This window comes from Pipistrellus hanaki, assembly GCF_964339955.1.
Source record: "Pipistrellus hanaki genome assembly, chromosome: 8".
Classification (NCBI taxonomy): domain Eukaryota; kingdom Metazoa; phylum Chordata; class Mammalia; order Chiroptera; family Vespertilionidae; genus Pipistrellus; species Pipistrellus hanaki.
Window position 1 is genome coordinate 83,364,203 of NC_140510.1, and position 27,645 is coordinate 83,391,847.

General features: G+C 39.7%; 1 protein-coding gene across 1 annotated transcript in view; it reads left to right on the plus strand.

The window, feature by feature from the left end:
- The window catches only part of XRCC5 (X-ray repair cross complementing 5), a 69,992-nt gene that overhangs the window by 20,142 nt on the left and 22,205 nt on the right, over window positions 1-27,645 (plus strand). The window contains exons 11-16 of the mRNA XM_084891974.1: window positions 1,373-1,510; window positions 2,366-2,456; window positions 5,200-5,333; window positions 6,681-6,877; window positions 13,262-13,355; window positions 14,781-14,850. Of these exons, the coding sequence (XP_084748100.1) occupies window positions 1,373-1,510; window positions 2,366-2,456; window positions 5,200-5,333; window positions 6,681-6,877; window positions 13,262-13,355; window positions 14,781-14,850 (724 nt within the window). The remainder of the gene's footprint in view (window positions 1-1,372; window positions 1,511-2,365; window positions 2,457-5,199; window positions 5,334-6,680; window positions 6,878-13,261; window positions 13,356-14,780; window positions 14,851-27,645) is intronic.

Genomic DNA, 27,645 nt, shown 5'->3' on the forward strand with positions numbered 1-27,645 from the left:
CGAACCTGGGACCCTTCAGTCTGCAGACCGATGCTCTACCACTGAGCCAAACCAGTTTCGGCAGAATATAGTGTCTTTTTAAGACTACTGAAGCAGGTCTCTATACATTTAAAATTAGTAGATGTAGAAGGCTTTTTTGGGGTGAGGGGAAGGGTGATGGTATAAGAGATCTAGTCCTCTTAATTCTCTCTTTCTCCTCACTTCTGAAGGGTAGCTGGCAGCAAATCTAGTAAATGGAGATGCCATTATTCCATCAGAGCAGTTGACGTTAGGAGAGAGCACTCAGTACTGCACAGATTCACTGGAGCACAATGGGCTCTAATATGCGAATCCTCCAATTTAAAAATCCGAGTTCCTGGGTTTCTCCTAAATCAGATCCTGTTGGTAATCATGCAGTTTTGGGATGTATTGTCAACACATCTTAACTGCATTGTTAACTTCCGCTGACTGTAAGTCTGGAATTTAGAAGAATGTTAAAGCTGATTCATCAACTCATGAGACTGGATAAAATAATCCCCAAGTGGAGCTTTAGAGTAAGAGGAGGAGGGAGAGGTCAAGAGCAGAGCGTCAGGTTAGTTGGAGGAAGAGAGGAGTGGCTCACAATGTATAATAATCAGGAGGGAGTGTTACCTGAAGCCAGATGAGAAAGTGCAGGGAAAGGGGATGGACCTGCTACTGAGAGGTCAAGGAGAACGGGAGCCAAGGGCTTAGCAATGAGGTCATGGGTGACTTCAGAAGATAATGTCAGTAAGACAGGTCAGTGGATGGATTAGATTGAAGAACAATCCTATGCTAAGCAGTGACAACAACAAGATGATTATTTCATGGAATTTAGAGGTGAAAAGAAAGAAAGATACATGTAGTCATTGATGGAGAAAGGGGGACAAAGAAAGATTTTGTTTCGGAAGGCTGAGACTTAAGTTTATGTAGAGGGTGAGGGTATGAATTCAGAGGATAAGGAAGTTTGAGTGATAAGAGGGAGGATTTAGATGATGAAGTAAAGTTCCGGAAGAGGTAAAGTAAATGTGATCAAATGCAGATGAATAGAGTGGCCTTGAAGTGGGTGAAGGTGCACTTTAAAAAAAATCTGAGCCCTAGCTGGTGTTTCTCAGTGGATAGAGCGTCTGCCTGCAGACCGAAGAGTCCTGGGTTCAATTCCTGTCAAGGACGCATATCTTAGTTGCAGGCTCCTCCTTCTCTCTTCCACTCTCTAAAAATCAATGGAAAATATCCTTGGCTGAGGATTAAAAATAAATAAATTTTTAAAAACCTGAAACAGGAAGACAGTGGAACGCAGTCTTAGGAGTATGTGGCTCCGTTGTGAAAACTCTCCCGGGTTGGATCTGTGTTAATGCTGCCTCTTTCTTACTAGGCAGCAGCGGTGGCCCTTTCCGCCCTGATTCACGCTCTGGATGAACTGGCCATGGTGGCCATAGTCCGCTATGCTTACGACAGACGATCTAATCCTCAGGTTGGCGTGGCTTTTCCTCAGATCAAGGACACCTATGAGGTACAACCCACAGGGCTCTTATTCCTGATTTTTCCCCTTCAGTTTCTGTATTCTAAAGAGTGCTTCTCAACTGTTAATGTGTGGGAATCACTTGGGAAAGCTTGTTAAAATGAATTCTGTTTCTGTATTCTGGAGTGGTGCCTGGGATTCTACATTTCTCACAAACTCCTAATGTCGATGTTGCCGGCCTGTGAACCACATGTTCAGTTACAATGGAAGAACATAAGTTAATATGAGTATGTAAAGGACCTTTTGATCAAATCACTAAAGGTTAACCATGACCTCCTGTTTGCCCTATCCAGTGACTTTCTCTTGGTTATCCTCCTTTTTGACAATCTCAGAACCTAATAGGAATAGATTACCTTTAATTTTTTTTACAATAGCCTTTATTTACTATGAATAAAGGTTGAAGATGAGATTTTGTTGTGATTCTTGTGAAAGTCAGTTTGGTTAGCGATGTCCTATTTAAAATACAGGTCCGCATTTCTTACATCTTCTATTCCTCAAAGATCTTACTGTGGCAGAACTGAAAAAGGGACAGCAAATGACTTGACTTGCACATCAACCTTCCCGTCACCCTGACTCTTCTCATTTATTGTGTTGGGCATACATTTCCCAGGCATCCTTTGGTAATCTTTCTTTGACATGTCTTTCATGTTTAATATTCTCTGTACTCTTTGCAGCTGTGTACAGCTAGTAACGATAATCAAAACACTGTACTTCCCATGCACCAGCTTTGGGACTTCTGATTTTCGAAATATTTTTGTTGTGCCACTTTCACAGCACTTGGGACCAGCTTTATATTTTTTTATTAATTGGATTGTTTTTGCTTTTACCTCCTTTCTTTCTCATTAGTGTTTGGTGTATGTGCAGCTGCCTTTCATGGAAGACTTGCGGCAATACATGTTTTCATCATTGAAAAATAATAAGAAATACACTCCCACGGGTGAGTTTATTTCCATTTTGCTCACTAATTGGCTCCAAACATAAACTGTTCCTGGGAAATCACCTGTCTGCAGTCATTGGCTGGGGCCAAGGTTTCGCAGGATGGAGTCAGTTGGGTCCAAGTCGCATCATACACAGTAATGAAGATGGTTCATCATGTGTTTTTCCAGTAATAAGGACAGGATTTCCCTGAACTCTCCAAACACCCTCTAGGTTCCCGCTTCTGACGTAGGATGTATATCTAGGAAGCAGCTTGCTAGAAATGGATGTACATTCTCTAGTTGTGACCAGGTTTGCCCTTTATAGAAGCGAGTTGACATATATAGTATTAAACCTGGGACTTTAGTGTCATACATAAAATATGTTTAGTGTCATACATAAAATATGTTATAACTTTGACTTGAAGAGTGATAGTGCTGGAGATTGCCTTTTCTCTTTGCCCTTTCTTTGTAGTTTCATGGTAACAGTTTAAGTCGCACTGTTCCTCATTTCCAGGAGTTACTTTGAGCTTGGCGTGAAAAGGCCATTATTAAGCATCTGGCTGCAAAGGTCAGGGGCTGCACAGAATGAGTCTCACAGATGCAGATCCTATCTTCCAGAGAGCTCACAGTTTAAGACAGCTGTAACACAATATAGTAGTGGGCCAGATGTAGAGAACATACCACAAGGACAAGTAGATGTTTTAGTTTACAAGTTTTTCTCTGTGTCAGTGTAGGATTAGGGAATAGTAGGTGACTCTCAAAGCTGGTTTCTCTGTGTGTTTCTTTGGTTAGACCGTTTGGGCGAAGTGTGCAGTAGGAAAGCCAAGAAACAAATGGGCTTCTGGGGCTTTGTCTTTCCGTTCTTCTAGAAATGAGTCCCTCTGCATTATGGGGAAGCCAGGCGTGGACTTCAACATGTTAGAGTTGTCTCTCCTTACCTCTTAGTAATCCCAAACTTTAAATGAGCAGAACATTTAAAAAAGAGAACTTCGTTGAGAAATTATGGTCATAAACCATTCATTCAGGACCTAAATAATACATTAAATATCTCTCGACCTGTTGATTTATTTTCTGTGAGTTGACAGTTTTGTTTGCATTTTCTCCATTGGAAAAACGTATTATTAAAACTGTTTGGCATATTTCCCAAGTAGACATTTATGATTTATGTAGGGGTGTGCAGTGCTAGAGTGATCTGGCCTGATACAGCCTGATAGCTTGTAACGACAAATGAAAGCCACTGCATGTTCATACACAGGTACCACCCACTGTTGTTTACGTAGTCAGCTTACGATGGTGATGGCTGTGCCAGTGCCTGAAGCCTCCCTAGAAAGTCCAGAGATGGGCGAGGAAGGTTTTATGATAAATATCTGCATGCTCTTTCCTTCTGTAGTAGCTGTTCACAGGGAAATTTGTAGCGGTGATGGACAGAAGCATAATGGGTGTTTCAGAAACTGCTTACTCTTTTCTACCTTCAGTGGAGCGCCCGTGGATGATCCAAAATTAGCACCTCAGCTTTTAGGAACCGAACTGCTGTGTGAATCAGCAGCATGAAAGTGACACGTGGTAGTTTAAGTAGAAGCATTTCTGAGAGAGTTGCCTTTCATCCACATTGCCTTGGGGCATGTCGTTTTTTGTTGACTAGGCCGATTTTTATTGAGGAGCCCTTGCTTTCTTTCAGGTTTTAGAAAAGTCAGAAAGAAAAGGAAGTCATGTGTTTGCTCTTCAGGATCTTCAGAGTTTGAATAAGTCATGAATACAAGTGTGCATATATGCAGAGTGTGCTTAGTGCCATGGGATTTGTGAGAAGAAAGGGCTCCTTCTGACTTGCAGGGGGAGGGGGGGGCCGGGTTGTGAAGGAATCGGCTCACTCTGCTCCAATGCTTTCTTCCCGTTAAACTGTGATACAAGTTCTATTAAATCCTTATAGAGTTAATGCTTTTTTCTTTATTTTTAAAAAAACATTTATATTGATTTTTAGAGAGGAAGAGAGAGTAATATCAGTGTGAGAGGGAAACATCAGTTTACTGCCTCCCACACACCCCCTACTGGAGATTGAGCCCACAACCTGGGCATGTGCTGGGAATAGAGCCAGCAACCTTTTAATGCACTGGACCAAGCCCAACCAACTGAGCCACACTGGTCAGGGCTTTTTAAATGTTTTTCTCCGTTAATTACTAATTTCTTTTAAAAATTCATTGAATTCTGAATATTTTGAATTGCTGTATAAAGGTTGGGTTTTGTGTGGCTGTGGTCTGTGGTTTGTGTGGCATTCCATTTTATTTAAAAAAAATATGATTTTATTGATTTTAGAGGAAGGCAGGGAGAGCGAGAAACATTGAAGAGAGAGAAACATCAATCAGCTGCCTCCTGCACACCTTCTGCTGGGGATGGAGCCCAAAAACTGGGCATGTGCCCTGACAGCAGTCTCTTGGTGCATGTGACAATGTTCAACCAACTAAGCCACATGGTCCAGGGCTAACCTCTCTTGCTTTTGATATGATTTCCATTGTCCAAAGTTCACTGAATGGTAGAACTGGGAAGGACCTAAGAGACCAGTTACTCTAAATAACTCATTTTTACATATAGGAAAACCAAGACCAAGGTAAATGATTTGCATCACTGGAGACTATATTTGGCAGAGCCAGGGCTGTGTAACCTGCCAGTATTGCTATGAATAGCTATGAGTGGAAAGCATTTGTTTTAGTGGAAAATAATAGAGTTCGTCTATTTTTCTTTCTGCTTCTTTGTTTATCCTTGTTTTAGAGGCACAGTTAAGTGCTGTCGATGCTCTAATTGACTCCATGAGCTTGGTCAAGAAAGATGAAGAGGCGGACACCATTGAGGACTTATTTCCAACCACCAAAATCCCAAATCCTCAATTTCAGAGATTATTTCAGGTGAGAAAGGAAAGATGAACCAATCATACTTTTTTTTAAATGAAAGAGAACTGAGTGAAAAATTAGGGTAATTGACCAGTCACTAGCAAATGTTTTTAATCTTTTCAGTTGCTCTATATGTTTAATGGGAGAAAGTTACCTTCTTTCTACTAAAAGAGAAAAATACTCTGAGCTTTTGGAAAGAAAGAAGTCAAGTTAGGGTGCTTTTAATTTCTTTCTGGAGAAAGGCTGTTGTTTTTTCAGCCGATTTTCCTTTTATGTGTTTTCCAGGCTTTTCTCCTTTTTTAAAATATCCAAATAGTAGAGTTTTAATGAAGTTTATAATAATCACTATTAGGGAACAAATGTTCTGGTGCCACATTTGTCAAAAATCTCATAATTAAAGGTAGCATAAAGGTCAGATAAAGAGGTTATAGTATGAAACTATTAAGGAGTAACTAACGTTCGGGGAAATATGAATTACTGAATCTTGGGCCAAAGGAATTGGGAGTTGTAGATTGGATTAAGGGAAACGGGAAGTTGAAAAGAGAGCTGACTTATGCTGAGCAAAGGCCAGGGTTGAAGGGAAGGAGTATTCCAGTCCTGGATTACCTCAGTGACAGCAGGACTTAGGCCTTTCTGAACCCCCAAAATGGAAAATGATCACAGGCAGCTTTTTCAGGCAAACTCCTCCTCACAGAGCAGTGGAGGGCCTGTTTCTGAGGGGGTGGGGCTGTGGATGGAGAGACCTTCAACTCCCTCTTTTTTTTTTTTTTTTTTTTTAAATATATTTTATTGATTTTGTACAGAGAGGAAGGGAGAGAGATAGAGAGTCAGAAACATCGATGAGAGAGACTCATCGATCAGCTGCCTCTTGCACACCCCCTACTGGGGATATGCCCGCAACCAAGGTACATGCCCTTGACCGGAATCGAACCCGGGGCCCTTCAGTCCCCAAGCCGACGCTCTATCCATTGAGCCAAACCGGTTTCGGCTCGACTCCCTCTTAATGCACTTCTTAAAGCATCCTTAACTAGCTCAGGGCCATATTGGGGCCCGCTGTAATTTTGAGGGATCTTCTACACAAGAGAAAGTGTGTGGGGTGTTTTTTTTGTGTGTGTGTGTGGGGGTTTTGTTGTTGTTGTTGTTGTTGTTGTTGTTTTTTAATGTTTATAATTCCTTTAAATAATGAGGGGGGGGGAAGGAAAACAACTTTTGTTCTAAAATTAGAAATACAAAGCCTGACTCAGTGAATGCTTTAGTAGTAAAGTGTAATCAAGTATAAGTTCTTCGATGTCTTTGACAACTGGACGTCAAACGGCCTTTGCCACTTACTTGCATTTTAAAATCCTTCTACTTTCCCCACAGTGTCTGCTGCACAGAGCTCTGCATCCTCAGGAGCCTCTGCCCCCGGTTCAGCAGCATGTTCTAAATATGCTGGACCCCCCCACTGAGGTGACAGCTAACTGTGAGATTCCTCTCTCCAAAATAAAGACCCTGTTCCCTCTGACTGAAGCCATCAAGAAAAAGGATCAACTGACTGCTCAGGACATTTTCCAAGACAAGTAAGTAATGCTGTGGTTGCATTTCACATCAGACAGCATAAGACTGGTGGTAGTCATAGACTGGGCCTCCAGGACTGACGGCTGTGGGAGGAAGAAACTTTGGTTATTTGACCCTGGCCTTGAAAATACTGGTTTCTCATCTGTGCATTGTAGGTCTGTTTTATTCTTGTTATTCACCTGGAATGGAGAGCTACCTTCTGGGCTGTTGGCTTTTTAATCAGCATCAAATTCTTGCTTAACACACACACACACACACACACACACACACACACATGTATATGAAAGCTAAACAAAATTAATACTAAATTTTACCATTTTCTGAAGTAGGGTGCTAGGAAAGAGGAGAGGGGTGAAGGTCATAAGGTTTTTGTTTGGGAGGTTAGGTATCAGGAGAATGGCAGTGAGAATTTTGGAGGGAAAGTGGGAAGGGGAGTGAAAAGCCCTGGCCCTGTGTCAGTGATGCACTTGGTTATAGCATCAGTGAGGTGTTTGCATTATAAGGATAGCAAAATGCTTCTCATATAATTCTCAAATCAAATCAAGCTTTCAGGAAGCTATTAAGTTTTTCTTCCCTCAGCAAATTCTTTTCAGAATCTGTATCAATTCCCATTCAAAACAAAACAGAAACAAACCATAAGAAATTGTTTTTTAGTATCCGGAATCATTTGGATGTATAACAGTGATTTTTTTTTTTTTTTTTTAACCAGTTTTAGGTTTGGTTATTGGTGACTTTTCCTCCCAAATCAAAATGATCTGTTCATTTGTTTGGATTGGATTCTGTGATCTAGTTTTAGGCCACATTTTTTTTTTCTTCCTTCCCACAGCTGTATCTTTATTGACAAGTAAAGCTTATTTGTAATTACCCCATTGGAAGAGTACTGAGTAATTTCCAAAAAAACCTTCACAGTGTTCTGTAAATTGCTTATTTAATGAATTATCTTCCAAGTTGAATAGAAAACTTTATGCTTTCTGTGGCTTTTTAGAGATTAATATGCCCAGCTTTGTTAGAAGGGAAAAAAAAAATCATGGAATTGATAGATTCTATCACGTGATTTCCTGATATATTCTGGAGAGTTTTTTTGTTTCTCTTTAGCCTATCACGCTTTGTTCTACATAGAAAGGCTGTCACTGGAAGTTTACTTTCTCTCTTTCTCTGCGGGCCTCATCTACCTATATCCCTCTGGATTAGTACTTTAGAACAGTTTAATGAAATGTGAAGTCTTTTTCTTCCCATGGCAGCCTAGCTTTGGCCTCTCCACAATCATTAGCTATTCTCTGTGTTAAGGCTCCAGTTCCTGATCCTGATTACCTTCTGCTGTTGTGGGAAAGAAAGGGGTCATTTCCCCCTCTCCCCTGGATTAAAATGTATATTAGCTGACTTAAAAAAAAAACACACAAAAAAAAAGAGAGGCTGTTGTTCTGTGATTTGGTCCTTGCTGTGATGACACCTTCAGCTCTAATCCTACCCTTCACTCTTTCTGGAAGCTTGAGTGTTTCCTGGGGCCTGAGAATTATATCACTTATACTTACCCACTCACACTCTCATTCTCTACCTTTCTTCAGAAATCTTTGTTTTTAAGAACTGCAGAAATTATGCATTTAACAAATATTTATTGAGTACTTTCTATATTTAATAAGAAAGATTCAGCCCCTTCCACAAGGTCTTTGCACCCCTTAATTTTTAGGGTAAGGTGCCCATCAGCTTTGGAGGTGGTCTTCCCAAAGAGAAGAAAATTGCTAAAAACTAATTATATTTTTGTGTATATTCAGTATCTCTGTACTTAGGGCACGTATTTCCTGTGTAGGGGCAAGGGACAAAGACTAGGGAGTGAGCAAATGTCAGTTCAGGAAGTGTCAGAGGCCAACACAAAGAGCCCTGGATGGGAAATCACGAGTCTTCATTCCAGCTTTGAACTCTTTATGTGATTTTGGTTAAATAATTTTACCTTTCTGAGAGTGTCTCCATCTCAACAGATATTGTAATAATATCTCTTAAATGAATATTTAATTTAATAAGTATTTTGAACTAGTTAGAAGGGAAGGCAGTAGTCAAAACCCAAAATATTAATAGTATCATGCTGTCCCAAGTTAAGCCTTTCACCTGTGTCCTGATGTCATCTTCTGTCTCATCTGGTACCTTATTCCAATACTAATTTCTTCCCTCTTTCTGTATTTTCAACTTCTCTTTTTGTACCAGCTCCTTTCCCTTTACACATTAACACTGTATTTCTTTCCTCTGTAGCAAAATAAAATAAAATAAATCTCTTGCTTCCCCCTCTAGTTATCACCTATCATTTTCTTTCCTTCCATAAGCCAGGCTAATTGGCAGAATAGCCCCAATTTTTGTTTGATTCTTTATTGGGCACCCATTGTCTCGGATTCCTGCCCCCACTGCTCCCCTGAAGCTGTTCTTCCAAAAGACACCAAGTGCTTCAATGCACGTTAGCTTGGGAGTCCTTTCTCTCTTCACCTCTTGGTAGCACTTGACATTGTCAGTTATTCTTTGCCTCTTGGAACTCATATATCTTCCTTAACTTCAACTTCTCCAGATGGTTCTGTCTAAATCTTTGACAGCTCCTGCTTCCATTCCTCTGGGGGCTGCTTTCTTTCCCCACCAACCTTATGTGTGGATGTTCTGTAGGACTCTTCCTGACAAAGAGCTGACACTTATTGGACACAGGTATGTGCTGAATGCTTTGCTTGACATGTATTACCTTTGTAGATCCTTTGGGCCATCCTCTGAAGTAGGTTCTTCTATAACCCCCATCTCAAAGCTGGGGATACTGAAGCTTCGAGAAGACAAGAAACTTGCCCAAGATCACAGCTGACTGCGTGTTGGAGTGAGGAGTTAAAGGCAGGCAGTCCAGCTCCCGAGCTTGCACTCTCACCCATTGTGCCACGCTGCCTTCACAATGCATGTTCTAGGACCTTTGATTATTTCACATGCACATATTCAAAAACTATTAAGTATCTGTCCATCCTGACATATTTCCAGCCTATCCACTGTATCTTAAGTATCTGTCATTACTTCAACTTTAATGTGTCCAGAAATGACTTCATTCTCTTTTTTCTTCCATCCTCCTTTTAAACCCCAATTCATGCTATTTTTTATTCTCTATTTTAGTGAATGACATCTATTTTCCAGGTAGTCATCACTTTTTTACTTTCCATATCTCGTTAGTTTACCAAGATATATTACATTTACCTCAAACCCATTCCTTTCAAGAAGATTGAAATAATATCAAGCATCTTCTCAGACCTTAATGGCATATTAGAAATAAACTACAATAAAAACAAACAAACAAAAATTCAAACACTTGGAAGCTGAATAGCATGCTATTAAACAATGAGAAGATTACGAAAGAAATGTTCTGAAGATGTCAATTAAGTCCATCTGATTTATTGAGTCATTTAGGATTGCTGTTTCTTTGCTGATTTTGTCTAGAGGATTTATCTAGTGACATCAGTGGGGTATTAAAGTCCCCTGCTATGATTGTACTGTTGTTGATCCCCCCCACCATATCTTGCAGGAGTTTTTTTTTTTTAAATGAATTTGGGTAATCCTGCATTGGGTGCATACATGTTTACCAGGGTTATAATCCTCTTTATCGATCCCTTTAGTATTATGAAGTGGCCTTCCTTATCTCTTGGACACCCTCTTCCCCTGTGCACGAATTTCATGTACCGGGCCTCTAGTAATTTAGATATTTTCTTTCTTTATCTCTCACTACTTCCCAGCATGCACCCCATACCCAACACAGCGACTTGCTATCCTCTTACAGGGATGTGCTGCTTGCCACAATGTTTTGTTAATTGCCTATTTGTATATTTATCTTTTTTATTTTGCTGAACTTCTTAAAGGTGTTGATTGAATATTAATTTTGGTATACTAGTATTTAGCACCTAGAGCTCTGCTTAGTTTTAGTGGCTGACACATTGTATTAGGTAAATATTTGGCTAAATAAATGAATTACAAAATGTATACATATTTATAAAAGAAAATGAGAAGAGGAGAAAGAACAGTGAATTACCTATGGTCCCAACATCCAAATGCAGCAGCTCCTAACATTTGTGTGTCTACTGTGACTCTGCATGGATAATTTCTACCTCCCAGGGCTCCACTCCTTCATAAGTAAGATGAGAGTCATTGCCCTTTCCCACTTCAAGTAGACAGTCTGAGTTCAGTATATGTAGAATTCCTAATAATGCTATTAAATGATTTAATCTTGATAATATTAATCATATTAAAATTTCACTACTTTCTGCTTATTCCTGGGCCTGCCTTCACCTGCTCAGTTCTGAAGAACTAGAATTTATATCTTCTTATCCTTCTTTCCCATGAATCTTATCTTAGAAGGTTTAAGAAATTCTTTATGTGATTCAAACTTGTATTCTCAGAGAACTTAGCACAGTACTTTGCATATTTAGAGCTTTTTAATACCATCTTATAAGTTAACTAGAGGCTGGGTGCACGAAACTTGTCCATGGTAGGAGGGTAGGGGGTATCCCTCAACCTGACCTGCACCCTTTCCAATCTGGGACCCCTTGAGGGATGACCAACAGCCGGTTTAGGCCCAATCCCAGATAGGGCCTAAACCGGCAGTTGGACATCCTTCTCACAATCTGGGACCCCTGGTTTCTAACCACTTGCCTGCCTGCTGACCGCCCGTAATCACCTCTGCCGGCCTGATCACCCCTACCCCCTCTGCCTAGGTCCCCGTCACCATGGCTTTGTCCAGAAGGAAGTTGGAAGTCCAGAAGATGTCTGGTCAACCTGGTCTAATTAGCATATTACTCTTTATTAGTATAGATTTGTATCTCTGGAAGAGAATAGGTACATAGTTGATATACTCATGGTACTTTTTATCATAGTGTTTTCCTGAGGAGCAAATTGAAGATCAGAGAGTCTAGTAACTTACTAGAGTCTAAACTCTAGATATACTGGAATTAATATGAAATCAATATTTATAAGGAGGCATAAAATGTCAGGGCTAGGGAGTTTTGAAACAGACTAGAATCTAGCTCTTTGGTTTCCAAATCTTCAGCAGTACCATATTGTCTGTTTCATAGGGACACCTGGCAGAGATGAACTGAGATGACTGTGAGGTTTTTGCATGGACTCAAATTCTGGAGGAATTTCATGCTGCTTTGGGTTTATGCATTTTCCTTCATTTTTGTCATCAAGGCTTTGTGTGCTCAGTTTCTGTTCTATTTGAAGGAAAGAGCTCAGGATGATTCACCCCTTTTAATAATTCCTGGGCCCCATCCTTCTGTCTTCTATTTTTCCTTTTTCTTTCTTTCTTTTTTTTTTTCCTCAAAGGAAAAAAGGCAAGTGGTGAATGAGAAAGATGTCAAGTACTAAAACTTTTAATTCATGTTTTTGTAAGGCTCTGATTACTGTAGTCCTTCATCTAGCTGTAAGAGGAGATTCATTATTGAAACAGCATTGAATAAGCCCCCTCATGCCTTATTGTTCTTTGCTTTAATTTTAGGATAACCTCTTCTTCATGCCTCAATGCCTGAAGGTTGGACTTTTGAACAAAAACACATCACATTTAGAAATACTAGATCCTAGTAATTTCCCTTCTCACTCAGCCATTTCTTGACAGCTGCTTTTGCCCTGGGTTGATTATTTGTCTGGGAGGAAAACCTTCATATCTCAGTGTTCAGTAGCTTAAGGGAGATTATGGGCAGAGCCTTTGGATTTGATTTTTCTTCTTCTTTGCAATTAACTTGACCTCTTCCTGACTTCTAGACAGGTTGTTAAAGCCAGAATGTTGCTTGAAGCAAGATGTTTGATACACTTCCTTGGAGTCATCTTTCCCTACCACACAGATGCTTTTGGACTCTGTTAGCTTACTGTCCGACACAGAATTAGTTTTTTTATAGCTTGACTTATCTAAGAATTAGCTCTTGCATATTTGATCAAGGATTATCTTGTAAGCTTTGAAGCTGTAAGAGGAAGTTTCTAAAGCTCTCTCATACATGATGGAGACACACGTCTTCTATGCACACGGAAAGCTAATAGCTATCCATTCTGAGACAGAAACCAGCGAATAATATCTGAAGAGCAGATATTATTGGACATTCTTACTGAAATGTTCCCTTCCCATGTCCTGTGCTTTCAGTGCATCTGGGACAGGCTTTGTGATGCAACTGCTGACTGTGATCTCTATGCTGTGAAGCAGCCGGGGCTGCTCAGGTCAGGGTCAGGCTGGGAGCGCTGAGGTTGGGAAAGGGAGCCAGGCTCATTGTAAAGGAGGACCAAGAGCAGCTGTTTATTTTTGACACTTGAAAAATAAAGTGGTAGTTTTCACATCAGTAGTTCTGGGTTTTGTGTGGTTGCTTTGTTTTAAGGGGAAACCCCATTTATTTCTTCACCAGGAGTGAGGACGGACCTACCTCTAAGAAACTGAAGACTGAGGAAGGGGAAGCCCACTTCAATCTCTCCAGCTTGGCTGAAGGCACGGTCACCAAGGTGAGCAGAACTTTTCCAGCGTGCTCTCCCCAGTTCAGGAAGATGGGCTGAGGGAGACTGCGACGGTGTTTGTTAGTCCTTCCAACATGGAAGCCAGGCAGGGGCATCCCATACTTCTCCTGGAAGTAGTTACTGCCAGTGAATTGCCTGTAAATGACCTGTATGATACACAGTGCACAGAGCACTATATAATACACACAGCGTGGAACATTGCCGTGGGAGTACTTTTTGTAGAGATTTTTTTTGTTTACTTTGCAGCTTTCTGTTTAGTCAAAATGATAGGGGTTGATGATATGACTCATGATCTTCAAGTAGATCAAATTTGAGTATAACTCTTCTTTCTGATATACAACTTCCAAACAGGTTTCACAAGTTTAGGATTTCTCCAAACCAAATATCATTCAGACACCCGAGATCTTCTTTATTTAATGGAAAAGTTTTTGGAACTTGAAGATAATTGCCTTATTTTAAGTGTCATTAGTTTGAATCACTGGGTCTTAGAATTTGTCCCTTACTAGCCAAGTGCACTGGGAAGGTCAGTTAGCACTAGGCCTAGGGAATGCCTTTTCCCTTCTTAAAAAAGAAATGCTCTCAGAAAAACTAAATGTCTGAAAAATGGTGTGGGGCTTATTTCAATGTTTTATAGTGAAGGAAAAAAAATTATGACCTTATTTGTTTGGAGAGCTTTTATGATTGCTTTACCAGAGCAAACTGGAAATTTGAGTATGCTTTGTGCCAAAGTCTACCAGCCATAATAGAGCCCCTTTGAGCTGAATGATACTGAGGCCCCATTTAGGTTGGGACTGGAAGATGAAAGACATAAGTATGATCAGAAAGTGCCATACAGTGTGGCAGAGATTTCCATCTTTGAAACTAGTACTGCAATAAATCTTGACACATGATCTGCTTGTACTGTTGGGTTACATCTTCAGTTTGGGCACATTTTTATATTCTACCAAAACTTCAATGCCAAAGGGTTAGCAGCAGTCTCTTCCCTCTTCTTCCCCCCTTCCCTCCTCCCCCCCAAAAAAGGGGAAGTTCTGACAATCGAACATCAGGCTGTTACTTTTCACACCATCTTCACAGGACAGATATTTGGAGCTGGCCCCACATTGCAGAATCCTCTTCCTAATTGGTTGGGTGTCAGGATGCACAGGCGGTTTGCCACATACAGCCTTCTAGCTGGGCTGGCTAGTCACTTAGTAGTAATACTTCTGCCCTCTCTGGAAAGAAGTCAGCTTGCACAAAGGGAGGGAAGTGAAAGTACAGTCTGCTAGCTTTGAACAGAACCCTGGAAATGAAGATGAATAGGAAGGGCCTTCACTCTGGTTTTGGTTTTATTTTATAAGAGGACACTTCCGACATTAAGCCTTCTTGTCTTGCCTGGGGTGACCTGCAGGGTTATTTTCTGTGGGTGTGTTCTAGGTCGGAAGTGTGAATCCTGCTGAAAACTTCCGTGTCCTGGTGAGACAGAAGAACGCCAGCTTTGAGGAAGGTGAGTGAGATGCCGCTGGCTCTGTTTTTAGGGAAGGTGTTCAGTTGGGTTAATGGATTTAAAATCGAGATTAACAAGTGTAGCCTTTTACTAAAATGTTATAACCTCATATAGCGGTTTTATTTTCTTGTGGCTCTTTGTGTTGTTACTTATTAGTGAGCTCATTGAGCTATTATGAGCAATGAAGATAAACTCAGTACAGGTCTGCCCAAGCTGAGGACTAATTTGTTAAGAAAACTGTGGGCGAGAACCTTGGAGTTTTTAGTTCTACTTCCTTGAACTTCTTAGGTTACTGTGAATGAGGTTGGAATAAAACAATTTTGTGTCATATCTTCCTGTTCTTCCTGTTTCCTTAGTCTAGGCTTAAGGGTTTGAGCCCCTTCATAACCCAGAAAGACCTGGCTGCCGCCCCTTGATTCAGTACTTCTGAAATTGACTACATTCTCACAGTTTTCTTACCAGATATATCCCAGAATTTCATTTAGCCTTGGGTTAATATTAAAATGGCTTTTAGAATGAATAGAGGGTCTTGAACTGACATTCATATACTTGAGTGCATTTAGATTCCTGTTCACTCACCCCTTAAAGCAGGAGTGGGGAAACTTTTTTTAGCCAAGATCCATTTGGATATTTATAACAAAGGCCATACAAAACTATCAACTTAAAAATTAGCTTGCTATATTTGGTCAAACAATTAGCTCACCCCTAATGCCTTTGTAGGACCAGACAGATGATTTTTTGGGCCTTATATGGCCTACGGGTGGATGTTCCCTACCCTTGCGTTGTAAAGAGTAGCACCTAGCACTAGTAGTCCTGCAGCTCTGTGTACACAGTAGTAGTCATCAGTGCTGCCCAGGGTCAGGCCTGTCTGTGAGCCACCCTCTGTGTGTGAGTGTTAATGCGTGCACAGAACTTTCTCTTCTCGCATCTTGGTGTTTTAGGGGGAGAAATGTCTAGAACACTTCACCATTTTAGTTTAATCGTCTGTAGTGCCAGGCATAGGTGTAGGGCGCCTTAGTACTTCAAGTTTGAAAATCCTAGCAAAGATGCCTGGACATGCTGTGCTGTTGCCCAGCAGCAGTCATAACCAGCCAAGCCTCAGAGAGAGCATGCAATCCACCAGGCCAACGTTTGTTGGCAGCAACACCAAAGGCCAGACCTCTGAGGAGGACCAGCTCTGTCACCACAGTAATTCTTTTAGGTGGGTCATGGGTGTTTTATGTTTTGAATCGAAGAAGATTTTGTGTTTTTGATGAAAGGTTATGGCCTTCTTAGCTTCTGATTGTATGGTGTCAGTTACTTTGGCCAAAGTCAAGAGTCCTTCCTGTGGAAGTGATTGGCCTCCCTGGTTGAGTAGGCATGGTCTTTTTCAGGGGGCTGAGTCCCGGATCATCACCATTATGAAAGCAGCCATTAGTGTCTACTATGTTCAAGCATTGTGCACCCACTTTGTTATATTTTTGTCTTAGTTACCTACCCCACAGAGTAGTCCCACAGTCACATGAGCAAGTGGAGAAAATGTGAGAGCTTTAACAGCTGGTGCAAGAATTTGGTGAAAATTCTTTCATTGTATTAATTGGGAAACTACTTTGATAAGTGCTTGGGGTAGAAATAGGCTCTGTTCCAGGCTTAGTTGTTAACCAGTACTGGAGTTCAGAGCATTATATAAGTAGAGAAACTGGAGTTTAATCGGGAGAGGAGAAAGGTATAAAGCTAAGAGGGAGAGGAAGTAAAGGAATTAGGTGAGGGCACAGACTTCTGTAATACTTTCCCAACTTATGACTGCAGATCCTCAGAGTCAGTAAAATCAGAATGCTTGGCCAAGACCGGTTTGTCTCAATGGATAGAGCGTCGGCTTGGGGACTGAAGGGTCCCGGGTTCGATTCCGGTCAAGGGCATATACCTTGGTTGCAGGCATATCCCCGGTAGGGGGTGTGCAAGAGGCAGCTGATCGATGACTCTCTCTCATCGATGTTTCTAGCTTTCTATCTCTCTCCCTTCCTCTCTGTACAAAATCAATAAAATATATTAAAAAAAAAAAATCAGAATGCTTGGCTTGAGTTCTGGGTCTTGAATTATTTCAGGCAGAGCAGAGAAAGCACCTCAGAGCACAGGAGCCCAGAGTCTGAAGAGCTCATGAGAAAGTAAATCCTCAGAAGGTTCACAGTGAGGAAAACATGTTTCCCTGAGGCCATGGAACTGGGCATTTGAAGCAGATGTATGAAAATAAGGGCAGTGGCCCCTAGACGGCACATAGGTTACAAATAGGTACTCTATCCTCTCTTTACAGATGGAAAAACCGTAAAACTGGAGGAGATGAACTTCCCCCAAATCACACAAGGATTCAAACCCATTTTTTTCTTAAATACTAGATTTTTCTACTTAGTCTTATTGTTTCCACTAATCCTAATGCCCTCCGTTCCTGCATGTTTTTTGTTTATCCATTATAGGGTCATGAATTTTAAAGCTTGTGTCTATAGACAGGACTTTTGATGAGTAGATTGTCCTTTGATGTTGAATGTGATTGAGTGCTGTAGTGTTGTGATGGTGAAATGTCCCTCGGTACCTCTGTCTAGGTGGAACTTGGTCAGTTAGATCACCGCAGTGGCCTCACATAAGCAAGTATGGGAAAATGGGACCACCCACTTGTTAACTAGTTCTCTTCTGTGGTCCTAACTTGCTTTCCCTTTCTGGCTTCAAGCTTCAGAAATTTTGTTTCCACAATGCTTTTCCTACCTTTGTTCTTTTGCTTGTGCATGTCTTAGCCAAGGCCCTTTGTGAGCCAAGACTCACTTCCCCAGTAAGCCCAGAGTCATTCTCCAGTCTTTCAGCTGCCTCCTTGGTATTGATCATTATCCCTCCCGGACTTCTCTGACGAGGTCAAGGGAGGGAGCAGCCTTGTTCTTTTCTCCATTATATCTATTTTTAAAAATTCAGTTATCAATACCATGATCAATAGCGTTAGTAAGATTGTTTAACCCTTAGAACTTGACCCTTTCACCTGTTGCTATAAACTAATATTCAGGTGTAATTCCGTGTGGCCTAATAATGGTGAAGTCAAACTTAGAGAATTATAATCCTATTCCTTTGACACCAGTTGTCCAACATAGGCAGCTACGCATTTTATCTTTTTTTATTTTTTGGTGTGAGGGATATTTTTTGTCCTAAGTTTATTGGCATAGAGGAGATAATACTGAACCCCAGGAATGTGTTCTTCCTGGCTGCTGATGCTCCTGTAAGCTGTCTTTGATTCTCAAGTGCCCTTCTTCTGCTGGTCTCTATCCTCCTCTCTTACCCACACCATCATGCTATCACTACAGTTTACAATAAAAAAATTCTTGACCACAGCTGTATATGTAATAATTGTGAAAGCGGAGTTGTTTCCCTAAGCACAATTCATAAGTGCTCCTGGGATCTGTAGTTGTAGGTTATTGGAAGAACCTGAGTCCACAGAGTTCTCAGACTCCTCGAATCAGAGTTACCCTATTTAATAAAAGCCCAGCAACCATAACGGCAGAACGACTGCTCGACCAGTCGCTATGAGGTGTACTGACCACCTCTTGGTCCCTTTCCCCGGCTGGCAGGCTCTGATTGCCGATGGCGAATGGGAACCACTGGGGTGGGTGGCCTGGGATATGGGCAGCACTAGGCCAAGGCCCCCGCCCTGCCGGTTGCCCCACACACAGAGGGTGACGTGCGGCGGGGGTGGGACTGGCAAGCGGGAAGCAATGGCTGACCTCTCAGTCCCTCCCCCGGCCGTCAGGCTCCCATCGCCGTATGGCGAACAGGGAACCGGGGTGGGTGGCAGTGAGATGGCCCTGATTACAGGCTAGGCCGAGGGACGGTGCCCACCACAATTTCACGCACCAGGCCTCTAGTCTACTTATATGAACACCCTTCTCCACTAGCTCATCGGCAGGCTTCTTAGGAAGAACACCATGGATTTCCAATTCTTTGTCCCTTCCCTGCTTTTACTTAGGGCGAGTGCTAACGTGGTCAAAAGATGAGAGCAAATTGGAGAAAGAAAAGCCACTTTACTTCAGTCCTCCAAATGATTCCTACATTATTGAGATAGGTTTGAATTTACAGATTTCCACTGAGTATGAAACACTATGTAAAGTAGCTGAAAGGTACCTAGTGTGTCAAAAGACAGATTCTCTGAGGACCTTAAAAACCAGAAATGATGAATATTAGGAGAGAAATAAAAGGATGGAATGTAACTTTTTATAATATGAGATGATTCTTCCATCAACCCTACTTTTGCCACTTAGATTATAGGTCCTATATCAAGGGAGGCTCCAGGATGTTTCTGGCCCTCTGGCCCAATCTGGATCAGCTGGACCCCAGTGGGAGTGTCTGCCCTCTGGTGGTCAGTGCGCGTCATAGTGGCTGGTCGATTTATCAGACATTTAGCATATTATGCTCTTATTATATAGGATGATTTTTCTGACATTGAATCAAGCCAAATTGTGGTTTTTCAAGAGTTGGGATCTAAGAAACTTCCTGTGTATTTTCTTTTTTTATAGGGCCCTGATTTATGTAATCTTGGGTATGAATTATGTAACTTATCACAGCTCTTTCCAGAAATGAGAAGGTAAAAATATGGCCTTTAGCTGTTGTTTTGCACAGAGATGGTAAAATTTTTAAAAAGTACGTTCTGTCAAATACCTTGAACATCTTGAAGGATACTAAATACAAATAGTAACTAAAAGTTAAAACATTTTTATCTCCATAAAAGTTTTGTGTTTTTAAGTTTGGCATACTTTCTTAGTACTTTCCCAAAAAAGCATTAATTCATCTAATCATGAAAGAAAAAAAATACAAAATTATGGATTCTAGAAATTTAGTCAGTTCTTGATCTCTTGTGGCTTTAACTTCTTCACTGTTGCTTCAATTCATTTCACTAGATGGCACAACACCACCCTGAAGTTTGCATTTTAACATAATAAAACTCATCAACCAAATAATTAAAATGAAATCACTGAAATGAAGAAAAAAATAAAAACGGCATGACATAGAAACTGAAGACCATCATACATAACCACTTTATTTTCAGTTTTCAGCAACTCTCCCCAAAATGGTTCTACCCTTTCTTAATCAGCTTTTGAAATCCTTTCAAGATCAGAATATGTCTAATGCAGCTGGCTACCTGTTAGAAAAGAGAGCCTCCTGGTAGCTTAATCATAAAAGGCTGGGTGCTGTAGTTGTGTTCTCAGTAATACTGGGATTTCCCCTGGGAGCAGTAGAGGACGTTGATATTTGGCACATGACAGTGTTCCTATTTTCTCCCACTGGTTTGTTTTCTCATCCCAGGTGGTGAAGTTGCTTGCCTTAAACCTGCTGAGTATTTTTTCCCTTTTATGTTAAACATAGAAAGGATATTTTCCCCTCTGGCTGAATATGTGGAACTCATATGAACACTTTCCATGTCGCAACAACTACCTACCGTGTTTCCCCGAAAATAAGACATCCTCTGAAAATAAGACCTAGCGCATCTTTGGGAGCAAAAATTAATATAAGACACTGTCTTATTTTCGGGGAAACAGGATAGAAACGCACAGAATCTGTTCCAGCCTGCTTTAAGCATGGTGGCCAGTTGGCTTGCACTCATAACCCGTGCCAGCAGGGCATCAAGGCAGGTACTCACAGCTGACTCTAAAGGCAACACAGAATTAGCCTGGGTGTTTTGGAGAAAGGCTGTGGTTCTCCAACTTGCTGCTGGAGTCCACCCTTGCAGTGAGTGCTAAAGAGAGCGATTTGTGAGGCAGAGAGTTGTTGAAGTACTTCTCTTATTCTTGGTTCTTCCTTATACCTCCTATAAATCCTACAGTTCTTCCCGCACGGCAGATCTTGTCATCCGGGGCTGTGCCCTTGCTTCTCCTGGAATTGGGCTGCTTCAAGCCCAGCTGGTTGAAAAAGGAAACTGATTTCAGATTGTGCTGATGTGCAAACTGCTTTAATCAGGGGCTTGTGGCAAACAACAGAAGCTCTTAACCAATTAAGATCTTTAGGGATGGATGTTTGGCTTTTGTTAAAATAGTCACTAATCAGCTGAAATGTGGTAAGAGGAGCTTAGAAACAGCTTGGAGTCCCACTTCAATACAATAAAAGTGTTTTGGTCCTCCCCTTTTAAATTGCAAGCCCAAGGGAAAAAACATGCTGACATGGAAAGAAGTGGCAAGTGTAATTTGACATGGTTAGTCCTGTCTGTTATTCATGTCTTCATGGGACTTTAAAAACGGGTATGCATGTTTCTTTGGCCAGAAAAGGGAGTGGGGTTTGGTTCAGACACAGAACACAGTTCAGCAGGACGTGAAGTCGTATCAGCATAGTTGTCCTTGGACATAGGAGAAAAGTTAACTTTTTATTTTATTGTATTTTTTGTGGTTTCATATGAACAGTTGAAGAAAAATATTTAGTTAATAGTTATGATTAAAGGACCTTCTTTAGACTGAATTACCTTCCCTTGTGCCCCCAACCCCATCCCCCATCACACAAATTTATATGTGAAGGCCCTATCCCTTAATGTGATTATATTTGGAGATGGGATCTTCTGGAGGTCATTAGATTTAGATGAGGTCATGAGAGTGTAGCCCTCATAATGGAATTAGTGCCCTTATATGAAGAGATACCAGCTTGTGTTCTCACTTCTCTCCTCTTTCTGTCTTTTCTCTCTCTGTCAACTGAGAATACAGTAGGAAGGTGATTATAAGCCAGGAAAAGAGAGCCCTCACCATGCTGAAACCGGTTTGGCTCAATGGAGCGTCGGCTTGGGGACTGAAGGGTCCCGGGTTCGATTCCGGTCAAGGGCATGTACCTTGGTTGCCGGCATATTCCCAGTAGGGGGTGTGCAAGAGGCAGCTGATTGATGACTCTCTCTCATCGATGTTTTTAACTCTCTATCTCTCTCCCTTCCTCTCTGTACAAAATCAATAAAATATATTAAAAAAAAAAAAAAAAGAAAAGAAAAGAAAAGAAAAGAAAAGAAAAGAAAAGAAAAGAAAAGAAAAGAGAGAGCCCTCACCAAAACCGACCATGCCGGCACTAGCCTGGAGAACTGTGAGAAAATAAATTTCTGCTGTTGAAGCCACACAGTCCATGGTATTTTGTTATGGGAGCTTAACTAATACAGGCTCATTTCCTTTCCTTTGTCCGATTCAATTTCTGAACTTATGTAGTTTATCTCTCTGTGCCTTTCAGTGATAATGAGCGGCAAGTATTACACTCAGATAGTCCGTTAGAGTCAGGAGCCTCATCCCAGATGAGAACTCCCTTTGGTAATCCCTCACGTTGGAACCTAATAGTGTTTCTTTCGGACAGTGAGGGTAAGCTTACTATCTGCGCCTTCATAGTTATCCTGAAGTAGAAATATCCAGTGTCTCCCTTCGGTCTGTGGTAAATCTCCACAAAACTCTTAGCTAAATGGATTGTATTTATTGCCAATTTTTTAATAGTTTATTGAAGGGTAGGTTTTTACTATAAAATATACTCATTCTAAAGGCAATTCAGTGATCATTGGTAAATATATAGAGTTGTACAACCATCACCATAGTCCAGTTAAAGAACTTTTCTCTCACCCCTAGAAGTTCCACATAATCATTTATGTAGTCAATTATTTTTCCCCACTATCGCCCCAAGAGACCACTTTCTGTTTCTATATATTTGCCTTTTCTGGAAATTTCACATAAATGAAATCAGTCAGTATTCAGTCTTTTGCATCAGTTTTTTTTCACTTAACACAATGTTTTTGAAATTTGTCCATGCCATAGCATGTATCAACAATTGATTTTTATTGCTGAATAATATTTAATTTTATGAATATACCATTTTATTTATCCATTCATCAATTGATGGATAATTGGATTGTTTTCAGTATTTAGTTATTATAAATAATGCTTCTGTGAACACTTGCCTACAAATGTTTGGATGTTTTCCTTTTTCTGGGCCATATGGAAGATTTCTGTTTAACTTTTTAAGAAATAGCTACTCTTTTCTAAAGCAGCTTGCCATTCATCCCCAGAAGCAGTGAATGAGGGTTCTACTTTCCCACATTACTGGTAGCACTTGTGTTGTCAGTGTTCAGTTAAAGCTATTCGGTTGGCAGTGTATAGGTATCTCGTGGTTTTAATTTGCAGTTCTTCAATGACTAAATGCTGGTCATTTTTCATGTGCCTATTAGCCATTCCTAAATCTTCTTTGTTGAAATGTTTTTTCAATCATTTACTTTTTTTGGCTCATATTTTAATTGGGATTGTCTTATTGAGATGTCAAGAGTTCTATATGTATTCTGGGTAAAAGGCTTCTAAAGATATATGATTTGCAAATATTTTTTACAGTCTGTGGTTTGTTTGTTTGTTGTTGTTTTTTAAATATATTTTATTGATTTTTTACAGAGAGGAAAGGAGAAAGATAGAGAGTCAGAAACATCAATGAGAGAGTCATCGATCAGCTGTCTCTTGCACATCCCCCACTGGGAATGTGCCCGCAACCAAGGTACATGCCCTTGACCGGAATCGAACCTGGGACCCTTCAGTCCGCAGGCTAACGCTCTATCCACTGAGCCAAACCGGTTTCGGCTGTGGTTTGTCTTTTTAATGATGTCTTTGATGTTTCTTAATTTTGATGATCTATTCATTTTTTTTTTTTTTTTTTTTTTTTTTTGTGGACTAGCATTTTATTGTCTTATATAAGAAATCTTTGGCCCAACTCACAAGGATTTTCTCCTCTGTTTTTTCTGAAAGTTTTAGGTCTGTAATCCAGTTTTAGTTGATATTTGTAAATGGGTATGAGGTAATTACCTAGATTTATTGTTTTTCATAGGGATAGCCAATTGTCCCAGCACTATTTGTTGAAAAGACTGTCCTTTCCCCATTGAATTGCCTTGGCACCTTGTTAAAACTCAATTGACCATAAATTTAAGAGTTATTTCTATACTTTTCAATTCCGTTACATTGACCTATGGCTATCCTTCACTAATACAGTGTTTTGATTACTTTAGCTTTTTAAATTTTTTATAATATTTTAAAATACTGAAATATCTTTCAGTTTTGTTCTTTTCAAAAATTGTTTGGCTAACCAAAAGCCCACTGGGATTTTGATAGGGATTGCGCTAAGTATATAATGAAGGGGGGATTGCCATCTTAACATGAGTTTTCTAATCCATGAGCATGGAATATTTTTCCATTTATTTAGATCTTATTTACTTTCTCTCCATAGTGTTTTGTATTTTTTTTATTTTATATTTTATTGATTTTTTACAGAGAGGAAGGGAGAGGGATAGAGAGCTAGAAACGTCGATGAGAGAGAAACATCGACCAGCTGCTTCTTGCACACCCACTACCAGGGATGTGCCCGCAACCAACGTACATGCCCCTGACCGGAATCGAACCTGGGACCTTTCAGTCCACAGGCCAACACTCTACCATTGAGCCAAACTGGTTTCAGCATGTTTTGTATTTATTATATAAGTCCTGCATTTCTTTTGTTAAGTTTTTGCCAAGTATTTTATTATTTTTAATGCTGTTGTGAATGGAAGTTTTTGAAGTTATTTTTTCGGATTTTTCCCCCCCTAGTATATAAAAATACTGATTTTTGCATATTGATCTTATACCTTGCATCCATTTTAAACTTGTTTATTCTAGTTGCTTTTATATACTCCTTAGACTTTTCTATATACAGGATCATGCTGTCTGCAAATAAAGGCAGTTTTACTTTTCTTTCTATCTTGTATGCCTTTAATTTACTTTCTTTGATTGTACTGGCTGGAACATCCAGTACAGAATTAAATAGAAATAATGAGAATGAATATCCTTGTTCCTGGTCTTAGGGGGAAAGCTTTTAGTCTTTCACTATCAATATGATGTTAATTCTAAGTTTTTCTCAGTTTCCTTTTATCAGTTTATAGAAGACTTCTCCCATTCCAAGTTAATTGAGAGGTTTTGTTTGTTTGTTTGTTTGTTTTAATATATTTTTATTGATTTCAGAGAGGTAGGGAGAGGGATAGAGAGATAGAAACATCATTGATGAGAGAGAATCATTGACTGGCTGCCTCCTGCACACCCCACACCGGGGATCAAGCCTGCAACCTGGGCATGTGCCCTGACCAGGAATCGAACCGTGACCTCCTGGTTCATTAGGTTGACATTTAACCACTGAGCCATGCCGGCCAGGCTGGTTGAGAGTTTTTATTTTGAATGGATGTGAATTTTGTCAGATGCATTTTCTACATCTATGAGATTATCGTGTGGGTTTGATTCTTCTATTAATATGCTATATTATATTCATTGATTTTTTTTTCAGTTGCTAAACTGGCCTTTCTTGCAGGGATAAATTCTAATCAGTCTTGGTATATAAACACTGTGGTATGTTCTTGAATTCATTTTGCTAATATTTTGTTAGGATTTTTGTGTATGCTCATGGGGGATATTTATATGTAGTTTTTTGTGTGTGTGTTTGGTGTCTTTTGCTTTGATATCAGAGAAATATAGGTCTCATAGAATGAATTAGGATGTATTCTTTCCTCATTTTCAGGATTAGTATTATTTCTTTTTAAAATACAAGTGTTTGATAGAATTTGCCAGTGATCTGGGCATGGTTTCTTTGTGGGAAGGTTTTTAATACTAATTCATTCCTGGGAGAATAGTTCCTTAGTTAAGGGACTAGCAGCACTTGTGTATTGAATTATTATTCAGATAACATGGTAAAATTATGGCAGAAAAATCATTAAAAAGTTAAAATATATTTCCAGTAGAATACATGTATCTATAAATGACTGTTTGCTTAATGATGTCTATCACTGTACACACATAACTGATTGCTTTTATGCATTCATTGGTCATTCAACAAATAAGACAATTTCAGCTAACTTGATTTTCTATTTTCTTTATATGGAAACTTATTGTGGACCCAGTGACTAAGCTTCAAAATAAAATATTTTATATCCTTAACATTGATTTTAATATCAAAGAAGATAGGGAAGATAAAATTTGGGTATGATTATGTTTTTTAATAGAAAAATTTGTTTAATAAACATCATAATTGTGATTTTGCTTAAAAAAATATTTTTCTTATAGATTTTGCCAGACTTTCTATTTCTGCTTCAGACAGTTGTAGTAATTAGTGTCTTTATAAAATTTATTCATTTCATCTAACTAAGTTGTCTAACTTGTTGACATAATATTGTTCATATTATTTTTTCCTTATAATATTTTTAAGTTCTCTAAGTTGATAGTGATGTCCTCTCTCTCTCTCTCTCTCTCTCTCTTTTTTTTTTTTTTAAATATATTTTATTGATTTTGTCCAGAGAGGAAGGGAGAGAGATAGAAGGTTAGAAACATCGATGAGAGAGTCATCGATCAGCTGCCTCTTGCACACCCCCTACTGGGGATATGCCCGCAACCAAGGTACATGCCCTTGACCGGAATCGAACCCGAGACCCTTCAGTCCCCAAGCCGACGCTCAATCCATTGAGCCAAATCGGTTTTGGCGATGTCCTCTCTTTTATTTTTGATTTTGTCGTTACTTTTTAAAAAATATATATTTTATTGATTTTTTACAGAGAGGATGGGAGAGGGATAGAAAGTTAGAAACATCGATGAGAGAGAAACATCATTCAGCTGCCTCCTGCACACCCTCCTCTGGGGACGTGCCCGTAACCCAGGTACATGCCCTTGACAGGAATCGAACCCGGGACCCTTGAGTCCACAGGCTGATGCTATATCCATTGAGCCAAACCGGTCTTGGCTTTGTCATTACTTTTTGACCCTTGGATTATTTAGAAGTGTGTAGTTTAATTTCCAAATATGGAAGATTTCCCAAATTTCTTTTTGTTATTGATTTTTAATTTAACTCTGTTGTGATTGGAAAACATTTTGAATGGCTACAACCCTTTTAAATTTATTGAGACTTGTTTTATGGCTTAGCATATAGTCTTTTTCTGAGAAATGTTCCATATGTCCATTAAAGGAATGTGTATTCTGCTGTTGTTCAGTTTAAGGTTCTGTAAATGTCAGATCATTTAGGTTCATACTTTGTTCAAATCTATGTCTTTGTTGATTTTCTGTCTAGTTCTCTATGATGTTTAAATATAGAAAGTTACTCACCTTGAGACTTTGTGGGCCAGTAAGACCTTTATAATTTTTGCCTCACCTAGCTAAACAAAAATCTAGAGACCCAAGTGAATTTTTACAGAGTACCAATAAAGAAAACATTTCAGTTCAGGTAATAAAGTATACTTTAAATAAAGGTCATCAGATATGGGAATTTTAAAAAACACACTTAGATACATGTATTGCAAAATTATGTTTGTCCTCTGCTTCATGGGAGAAATTCATTTACATTAGTAAATGACAAGCTTACTCAGTACAGGAAAAATTGTGTAGAGTTCAGGAACTTGTCAAAGTATAGAGGTGATTAGTTGTGAGTAATGAAACCCAATTTACATTTTAGTGATAATAAGAATGCTATTTTACTTTTATTTTTTTGACAATAGGCATTTTTGTCTTACATCAGTGTGTATAGATTTAGAAAAATTTTAGATTCATTATTTCCTCCTTTCATTTGTTTCTTCTTTGGTGCCATTTCTCAGAGTTTATTATGTTTGATTCATTATTTATCTAATGCACTGAGAAGAAGATATATGGAATAGCTAAGGTTGGATCGTCCTGTAACTGTTCCCATTTCTAATTACTCCTTAGATGGACTATAATGCAGCCAGCAAGGCTCACATATTGGAATTTTAAATGTGTTTCATTACAGGGGGCGTTGAATCTACAATCCAAAAATAAAATTTGCCTG